The sequence below is a fragment of the Abrus precatorius genome, unplaced genomic scaffold, assembly GCF_003935025.1.
Source record: "Abrus precatorius isolate BTA unplaced genomic scaffold, Abrus_2018 Scaffold2, whole genome shotgun sequence".
NCBI classification, from domain to species: Eukaryota; Viridiplantae; Streptophyta; class Magnoliopsida; order Fabales; family Fabaceae; genus Abrus; species Abrus precatorius.
The window spans coordinates 28313083-28323269 of NW_020874362.1; the positions used below are offsets into that span (position 1 = coordinate 28313083).

At 29.1% G+C, this 10187-nt stretch overlaps 1 protein-coding gene across 2 annotated transcripts; it reads right to left on the bottom strand.

Moving 5' to 3' along the window:
- Positions 1-861: 861 nt before the first annotated feature.
- On the bottom strand, positions 862-9410 carry LOC113857459 (MLO-like protein 6). Of its 2 annotated transcripts, XM_027489385.1 has the most exons (16): positions 9106-9395; positions 8892-8949; positions 8497-8738; positions 8068-8070; positions 6406-6522; positions 6261-6321; positions 6038-6126; positions 4603-4677; positions 4350-4444; positions 3124-3173; positions 3000-3040; positions 2734-2907; positions 2194-2229; positions 1904-1971; positions 1742-1802; positions 873-1519 (listed from the first exon to the last, which is right to left on the bottom strand). In XM_027489385.1, the coding sequence occupies exons 1-16, from the start codon at positions 9226-9228 to the stop codon at positions 1103-1105; spliced, it is 1710 nt and encodes a 569-aa protein (XP_027345186.1). In that variant the 5' UTR covers positions 9229-9395; the 3' UTR covers positions 873-1102. The 2 variants fall into 2 exon arrangements, with proteins under 2 accessions (XP_027345185.1, XP_027345186.1); XM_027489384.1 differs by lacking the exon at positions 8068-8070 and having other exon boundaries at positions 862-1519; positions 9106-9410.
- Between the last annotated feature and the right edge of the window lie 777 nt (positions 9411-10187).

Consider the following 10187-nt stretch of genomic DNA (forward strand, 5'->3'; position numbering starts at 1 on the left):
TTTAGTTTATCTTATTTTAAAATTTATTTAAATAATAAAAGATAATAAATTTATTTTATTAACTTACTTTATTGAATTTAAATTTGATATATTGTTGATGTAAACTATTATTTAATCATAAACTAGTATAAATATGAAAAAAAAATTATAAAAAATTAACTAAAAATATTTAATTTATTATTAAACTATTTTTATTATTTTTTTCTATATAATCTTTTTATCTATTTTTATATTTTGTTATTTTTTATCGTATATTTTGCTTGTCGAACAAGCGTGTATCTTTCCTGGCTTATCCACTTGTTAACCAATACTATATTTTGATTATTTCCACACTTCTTTCTCAATTTTTTGTATTAATGTTGTACTCACCATTTTTATGATTGTGCTTAGTTGACCGTATTCAGGATGAAGGAAATTAAGAGAGAAATTTGAAAGAAAAAAAATATATTCTTTTAGACGAGAGAATATTAAAGAATAGAGAGGAAATTAAAATGGTGTGAGGTTAGATGAAAAAGAAAAGAAAGGGTCTCAATTGAAGGAAATGGGAGGAGCATTGGAGGGTTTTTTTATTATAAAAATATTATCATAAATTTAATACATTTTTAACATAATTCTTTTTAGAAAGGTATTTAATTTTTTTAATCAATATCCTAAAACACCGAGTAATAAAACCTTTTCACAAATAGCGCAAAATTTCAAAATCGGAGCACCTGACGAGAACATGGAATCCAAATCCAGCGTCGGCATGCATTGAGGATCCAAAACGTGAATTCATAACAATTGCGAGTATCACAGTCATAAATGCATATCTATCTTGAAAGATCTCGACATTAAAAAAAATTTAAAAAAAGAGAGAAATTGAAAGATTGTTCAAATAATATAATATCATATCTTAAACACGTAATTATCATGAAACGTTCGTTACAGTGTACAAAAGAAATAACCTCCGCGAGGAAGAGGATGACAACACTGAAAATACCGAACTCGAGTCACAGCTCAATTAAATAGAGAAACGTCCCATACACTGGGTATCATTAAGATTTACAATGCATCATATTTGTACACATTAACAATAAATTGAACATGTTACAGAAAAGAAATATTACTTGTTATCGGTAGGTCTTTTATCAAATGAAAATTCTTTGCTGTGCGCAACAACAATCTCATGGTGGGTGGAGGTGGGATGATCGCGGGGAATGTTAGCCATTTCGATTTGGTGGTGGGAATAAGAAGGAGAAGGGGAATCGATGTCGGAGGGTTGAAACTGATCGGCAGCGTCCATGTTGGATCTTCTTGGAGATGCGGGGAAACTGTCTACTTCGGAACGGTAGAATCGTAAGAGGTGAACTGGGGACATGTGGTGGCTTGGGGTTGTGGGTCTGCTCGAGACTGGTGTCCCTGATAAGGATAATGACCCTACACGGTTCTGTCTTATGTGCTTCTTCGCTGTTTGGTGCCAATTCCGCAGAGCCACCGCTACTCTTTCGTTGAATATTGTTGCCTTCATCGTTGAACCCATCTGTTATCATTTTTTCGTTACGTTAATACTCTCCCAACTCTTTTAACATTACCTCTTTTTAACTACTTTTATCTTCGTTTAATATATATTATACCTTTTCGTTTTCATCTGTCTTAAATCGATCATATATCAAAGCCAGCATTTTTTCCATGTTTGTGACAAATGGAAAGGAAAGTAAAATAAAACAAGGAATAGGGCTTTAGTGTTAGTTAAATAAATTACCTGTGTGACTAAAGCATAGAGAGGAAGAGTAACATAGCTGCAGAGGATTTGAATGAGGACCCTGGCGAAGTCATCCACGTTAATGGCTTGCAATAATGAAACTTGACATTTTAATACCGGTAAAGATGTATTCAAGTTAAGAAGAAATGGAATGACACTCACCCCATTGAGATTCTGATCACCACATCCTCCGTATGTGAATGGAAACATGATTTAATCCCAAATTGAAGCTATGGTTAAAAAAAATGATAATCAATCAGAGCTACCTAATATTGGATTATAAAAATAAACTAAATATAAACCAAGATAGTTTCATTCAGCCCCCCTGACAGGAATACATTATAAACATTTATAAGATAGAAATCACCAAAAAGTATTAATCGTATTTTCAATTCTATTGACCATAGCAGAAACAATATAAGCAAAAGAAAAAATTATTTTGGATGACTTACCGCAGACCATGCAAAGAAAGCAAGCTGAAAAGCATTCTGTTCGGATAAAAAAAAAAGGCAGACAAGAGACACAGGAAGACTTCAATTAGTCATTACCATGATAAGAGGACACTAAAAAAAGTCAATTCATAGATACAAGTTTTACATGACTTAAATACATATCATGTTAACAGTTTTGAAAACTTGTCCTTATAATAATAGTTTTAAAAAAACTCTAAAATTAAAAAAGTTTTATTTTAAAAGTATAATAGTCCCTTTACTTTTTTATTCTTCATTTTTAAAATATAAAACAATACTAGTTATTTTTATTAATTGCACTCTTAACTCAAAATAAAAATAATTATAAAGAAATAAAGAAGTATGACAGAAAATATTAAATATTTTTTACAAAAATGAAAAAAAAATCTTAATTTTTATATGTAAGAACTTTAAAATCACAAATTAAAAAAAAAAAAAAAACAATGCACCCCTTATTCATGCAAAAGTAATTATTATCTTCAATGTAGATTATTACTCATTTACTAATTGTTATGTAGGCACCTGAAAGAGCACGAAATTGATTAGGTAGAGAATGAGGCCAGGTCGGTTAAACCAGAAGAGGTGATCGCCTGGCTGGACCAATGGCACACCCTTAAGAACCTCTCCTCTTTGTTGAATTCTAAGACCCATCTCGGTTATGATCACTTGTAGCTTGGTCCCTACTAAAAGAATAATCTACATTTATGAAAATATTAAATAATTAGATGGATATCATTATCGATCATTTGAACCCAAAATTAATTAAAGTAACCATTGCATGTGCTTACGATCAAAGGGATGAATGGCAGCCACAAATAAGAGTACCAGCCTGTCCATGCATAAATGACACGTAGAGGTAAGTTATATAGATAGAGTCAAATACTTCGGCAGCGTGGTTAATTGGTTGCTTACCATGAGTGTTCAAGAGGAGAAACAACACTGCGAAGAACCAGAATGGAGGACTGAAAAATTAGAACAAGATCGGTCAAAATCATAATATAGACTTGTAAATTCAAATCTGATTTATATATATATATATATAAATCACAATTTTAGGAGTCCATGTTAGTTGCAAGAGGTAAAAAATTCCAAGGGGGGAAAATGGTCTCCTTCCCGGCTAACATAATACTTAATATTTTTAATTAAATTCGTGTATTCAAGATAAAGGATACATAGTTTCAAAGTTATTAAATGGTTATTTTGATTTAATATTTGTATTCTAAAACATTTACCAAGGATGTAGATTCTCTTGTTATAAAGGAGATTACTCAAGAGATAAAAATATAAAAAAAATTAAATAGGTGTAGAAAGGTAGATTATATACACACACAAGATTAATATTTAGTATGGTTGGAGAAGCAAATTAATGCCAAAAAATAGGATAGAAAAAAGTATAAAGGAATTTTCTCTCCCTAAATGGGTCATGATTGTTACTTTCTGGATGAGTTAATCTTGAATTAAAAAAAATAGAGGATAAAGAGATAGGAAAGATTTGTCTAACTTCACTCATTTGAATAGTAGGACAAATGATGAGAGATAAAAGGAAAATGGATGGGATTGGGACCTACTAAGAAAGATCTGTCTTCCATGCATAGTGGAGATCTCATCTTGCCAAAAAAAGAAGAAAGAAATATGTTATTCTGCATGTAACCCTCACTTATTTGCAATTTTAATTTAACAAATTTCAACCATAAAGGAAACTCATCTTTAGACATTATTTATTTATTTTATTAAATTTTCTTCTTATCAAAATAAAATAAAACGAAACTTTTCATTTTTATTTATCAAGCAGTATACTTTTTCAATATCTTCTTTATTTTCTCTTTCGAATACTATCAAAGAATGAGCAAATGAAAGAAAGAAAATTTATTAACATGGCATATTTATCCATGTATCTAACTACTAATCCTTACATTAAAAAAAAAACATAAAATTCATTTGATATAATTATATTTTTACCTCACTTTTCTTCTTACTTAAAACAAAAGACAAAAAAATTATTAATAATTTTCTCACTTGTTTCTTCATTTTCGTTCCTTTTTATTTTTTCTTATTTTCTGATAACAATAATAAAAAAAAAGAAGCCAGTCATACGAACAAGTTCCAAAATACAAATGGAAAAGAGAATGCACAAAAACCTGATTCCTACAACAACTTTGAAGTCCTCGTCCAATGATCGTTTTATATATTTCCGAAAATCAAACTTGGAGTGACTTTGTGGAGCCAAATGTGCCTGAATCAATCAACGTTAAATTCCAAGTCATTTATTGCATGTGAAAGAGAAGAAGAAAATGTAGCACTCACCAGACAATAACATGCTGAGTACTATAAAAATTTCAAGTGGTTTAATTAAAGTTCAACCAGCAAGCAATTAAGGAAGATTGTTTTTACCATGATAAATCCATGTCTCAAGGTCAAGTAATCCACCTTAGGAACTGACCGTACAAACTGCCTAAAGAAACAAACCTGCAATCAGGCGTGAATAAATAGGTAACAAGAGTGAGTAAATTAAGCACAGTTTTCTTAATTTGAACATGTACATATTTATTGCATCTTTCTTAATACAAAAGCGTTAATAAAAGATGTTGGATCTTTTTCTCTGGTCAAATAAAGATAAATATATGTGAATATAGAAACTAGTGCTAGTTGTTAAGTGGGACTTTGCAGGAGAAGAGAATAGCATTGTCAAGAGGCCAAGTGGTCCCTAGGCAGAATATTCGCTAAAGAAAGGTCAGGAACAACCACCACCTGCCTCCTTAGAATGTTATTTTTCTATCTTAAAGTTGAGGATGTTGCCTCATTTTTAAAAAGTTCAATCTAAAATTTTAAACCATTAAATAAGAGAGTTTCAATTTAAATAATCTTATATTAATTTTTTATTTTATTCTATGTGAATTTTATTTCATTATCACTCTCTCTTCTAGACCAAATGTTCATAATGACTTTTTTCAAACAACACTATAATATAATGGTAGCAATTAAGTTATCTGTAAGTTAAATTAAAGTAGAGAGTACAAAATATTTATAGACAAGTAAAGCCGGTAATAATAGAAAATAAAAAATTAACGCAAGAGTAAAATTTTTGTAAACACCAAGGCCAAAGAGAGTATTAATTTTAAGATTTTCGTATTCCAAAAAACAAAAAAAATTAATAATTCTTTTCTGAAAAATAGTTTTTTAATGAATTTTATTTTTCTTCATTTTACATTTTAAAGTAGGTTTTTTAAAATTTTACTTTAAGATAATTATCATCCCAAAATTTATTTATTTTTTATCTTCTTTGTTTATTTATTATATAAATATAATAAAGAATTTATAATATTGATAATAAAAATAAAATAAAATAATTAGAAATACATTTATTAATTATTATTCCCCCAACTTTGAACGAGAGACAAATGCAGTACTTTTACTTACAAAATTTTCTTTTAATAGTTAAACTGTGTTTGTATAGTAAAGTCATAATAGTATATCATACAAAACATTTAAGACCTTAATATATGATCTTTCCAATATCTATTCATGCTAGTTAAAATAGTTTAACAATTCATATAGGATTATTTTCATTAAACTAGTATTTTAAAGGTATATTAATGGAGTTTTGGATAAAAATGAAAAAAAAAAGGTTATTTTTTATTTTTAAATTAAGAGAGTTATATAACATTTAAAAATATATCAAAATATTAATTTTTATTTCTTTAATTTTAAAAATTTTCAAATTAAAGAATTTTTTAAAATATAAAAATATATTCTATATTTCATTTTCTTTCAGAACCACTCTCAATCATACATTAAGAACATATAATTAAAAATAGATTAGGCTTACAATCCACATGAGGACAGGATTTTTGGTCCAGAAGCTCAAGTGCCTTCTTCCAAACGATGTCTCCCTGGCAAATCTGAATCGCTCAGGATCTGTGAATTATATATAGATATATTCATGTTAAAGAAAGAAAAACAATTTTTATTAAATAAAAATTTAAATTTAATTAAAAAAGTTCCTCTTCAATATTATCATATTATATTATTCAATAATTCAAACGACTAACCGTGTGAAAATTGGTACTCAAGTGTCTTGGTTTCCTCTTCCCATCGTTTCCACCTTTTCATCTATTGAGTCAAAATTGAAGCAAGTAAGTAACTCAATGATATATAGAGAGGGAACCTTTGAATTTAGTATCAGTCTTCAATTACCTTTGCTCTGCCCAAAGCCATAGTGATAATGCAGTAAAGGACATGAAAAACAGCCAGCACGAAGATAAATATATGGAGTTGATGAATGCCATCAGATGACACAAATGGGACTTTACCCTGCATGTTTTGTATATAATAAAAGAAACAAATCGTTACAAATTCAAAAATGTCATATATATTTACTAACACAAAAAATGCTAAATGTTATATTTGTTCTCATTAATAAAAATATTGTTTATAAATATTGTAAATTGTATATCCATAATATAATATACTAACAATATTTCAATTTTATATTCGTATACTTGAAAACTAAAAAAGAAAAATTGATATAAGTCAGTCACTCAGGTTTAACCAGGTCCATCAGAGAAAATTTGTAGGGAGAAAAAAAAATACTACCTATATTAATGAATCAATTTTGTCAAACAAAAATTATAAATAATATGAGAAGAAGCCAAATGATTAATAACAAAATAATATATATAAAAAAGGAATAATAACTAACAGAGTTTCTTGGTTAGGATATGACAATAAATTTATACTGCATTTGCCTGTTTGTTCTTAATCTCTTATCTTTTCTTTTCTTAAATCCTGTTACAAATGGGGCTTTCCGTGAAGATATTGGCATATGCAGAAACTTCAACTTTTCAACTCTTATATATTGATGTTCTAATATTTTTCTAAATAAAATCGTCAGTGGGTGACGAGAACGAAGATGCAGAATTCATAATATTGGAATTTTCTAATCCTATATACTGTATACAATACTTGCAAAAGGGTAAAATTTCTTGGCTAACTGGCTTATGTGCTTGAGATGCACGCAAGCCATACATTAGGTTAGCATTTTGTGCATACTTCCTAGGTATACGTAAAAGCTTTTCACACACTGGACCCCCAAGACATTTGCACCTTTGACTTTAAGAGGCACATAACCGAGTAGAAGAAGTAACACAACTATAATAAGGATCATTGTCGTGTAATCTAACATAGAAACGACTTTTGAAAAAAACAACTAAGAAACCTTGGCTTAATGGGACAGAGATTAACTGTATTGTATTTTTTAATTAAAAATTTAGAGAAGAGCTTATAAATAATTTATTATTTTCATAAACTAGTTTTAATTTATTTCGATAATTTTTTATAATTTATCAAAATAAACTATTGTTAACTTTTTCTAATAAATTTTATTATTAAATTTATGACATAAATTATATTTTAAAATTGCTTATTAAATAAGTGCTTAAATAAACAGTTATTCAGGCATACTTCAAATAGTAATTATTTTAAACAAAAATTGAAAAATATTTTTTTTCTATTTCAAAAAGTTAGTATGAAATATTCTTATTGCTACAACTTTTAAAGCATATTTTGTGTTAATTAAAAATAGAAAAATGAACAACACAGTTAATTAAAAGCATACTCAATATATATTTCGACTTAATTAATTAGCATCGCCCCCAACCCTTGTTAAAGTTTTAACTATTCTTCTCACATCCTATTTTTTCACTACGATAATTCTAATCAAGCAATTATCATAAATTGATAAAGTTTATTTTGTATAAGTTTTTTAACTTGTCACATCGTTTTCATTACTATAAATAATTCATCAATATTTCATTTCAACGTAACGACTCCAAAACTTAATTAAATGAACCCTATGACCTTCTCCACACTTTGAAAACAAACTATAAAGAAAAGGCAACATATAATTTATTATTACTTTTTTGACAATCATAAAATGTAAAAAAATTGGAAAGCAACAGGTAGTGCTTATTAACGCAGCCAACATAAACCAGTCATTCTCTAGTAAGACAAGATTGCATTTACAATTTTTTATCACATAATCTTTTATACTTTTTTGTTTCCTTTTTCTTATATATCTTTCTTTTCCTACAAAGCATAGAGTCCCCATTAGGATATCAAACATCAATTTTCTTAAATTTTATATTCCCCCGTGCATGTATATATAACAAAAGAACAACAATAAAAATGGAAATTGATCTTGTAAAGCTATTCCATGTACAGAAACTTGGCTAAGGAAAATCTAGTTAAAATTGTTGATGATAAGAACAATAATTGCTCCATACCAACCTCGGCACACTTGTCGCTTCCTCCTCCCGCTAAAACGCGTCGTGGATTTTCTCCGTCTGAACCAGAGAACGCCGCTTGCATTAATCTGCGGCCACTCGTTTGGTTTTCTGATTCTTCACTATTTTCCTCTTTATCGCTGCAAGGATGCCATGTTCCAGCAACTTTTTCTGATATACATATTCTTGATATTGGAGCTTGTCCTACCGTTAGAAGCAACGATATGAACCCCAACAACATAAGCTCTGCACCCAACAACAATCATACCAATTTAACCATAAAAGTTTTCATTTCATATACTAATCATCATTAAGGATGTGAGAGTTCAACAACTTTAATTAATTACGGTAGCTAGTTAATGAATTAGCTAGGGCCTAAGAGCCATGTCAAACTCAAACCTGACTTGATCTTCTCAAGTGACTCGTACAAAGCTCTCTTGTGCTTCTTCTTCAGCCACTGCTCGCATGCACATATTGATTATTAATCAATCAAATATTATATAATATATGGTTTTTCTTATATAATATATGATACAGAGTTATGTATTCTTTTCTTTTGTGCTAAAAAATTAAAATTATTAACTAAATAATGGCATATATGTATATAATATACCTTTCCAATGAGATGGATGATGTGCTCGATCATTATAGATACTAAGATCAAAACAAAACAAACAGCAGCTACGGCCCATGTTGGCGTTTCCTCCAAGTTTCTTCCTCCGCTTCCTCCTGCCATGGTTTCTTCTTGATACCTTTATTTCTGTGTGTCAAGCGTTGGTAATAAATAGATGAACGATGATGGATAGGTAGGAGCAGATGAAAAAGTTGTGCAATTGAACAGAGAAAATTTCAGGAATAAGAGAAAGTGGAGGAAGAGTTATGCAACCGGTACTTAATGTTCAACTTCTATTAATGATTGAACTGGGGTTTCGGACAAGCAAAGGCGCTTTATAGCTTATTAATTAATTATTATACTTCCTGCTTTGTAAAACTTAATTATGATAAAAAAAAATTCAATTATCCACTGTTTCTAACACTTTTTTTAGAAAATTTATATAGAAGAGTCTTGACGCTTGACTTTGACGTACGTTCAAATGGAAGAAAGGGAAGAATATTCATTTTGCTTTGTATGCTAAATACTGAATCCTTGAATGATTGCTAATTCAAATAATACATAGTCCGATTGTGTTTTTCATTTTCTTGGAAATTGCTGGAATATGTGATTCACGTTTCATTATCCAATTAAATTTTTTTTACTTGGGTTCTTTAATATTCATTTAATACCTCTTTAATAATAATGCCTGCCCAAGACCTAACAACTTGGTTCAGGGATTATCACGATAAAAAGAAAGTTATGGTTCTCTTTTAATTCTAATTAACCGTTAATCAATGTCCTAATAAGTCAAGTTCCGTATTGCATAACTGCTTAAACATTTTTTTTAATTTATTGTCCTTTTTTATTTTTCTATGGTCCCTTGGCATTTTGACAACTTCTTTTTTTGATCTTTCTAGTCTGCGAAAATACCTAGCTCCTTTCACACACCAATAATAATGCATACGTATTTAATGGCTGCCAAAAACGGCATAAAAAAATAATAAAATTTTAGTAGGCTGACTTGTGCTGAATATAATTTCAAATTTTCTACTAACTCCTTGCCTTGAGACTGCCATCGCTAGTAACATAGAACACGATTT

Bases quoted from the DNA above. Each gene is read 5' to 3' on its own strand.
- LOC113857459 (XM_027489385.1), bottom strand. From the start codon at position 9,228: ATGGCAGGAGGAAGCGGAGGAAGAAACTTGGAGGAAACGCCAACATGG. The intron at 4,445-4,602 runs GTAAAAACAATC...TGATTGATTCAG, and splicing joins TGAGACATGGATTTATCATG to GCACATTTGGCTCCACAAAG. The intron at 3,041-3,123 runs GTAAGCAACCAA...ATGCATGGACAG, and splicing joins TCTCCTCTTGAACACTCATG to GCTGGTACTCTTATTTGTGG.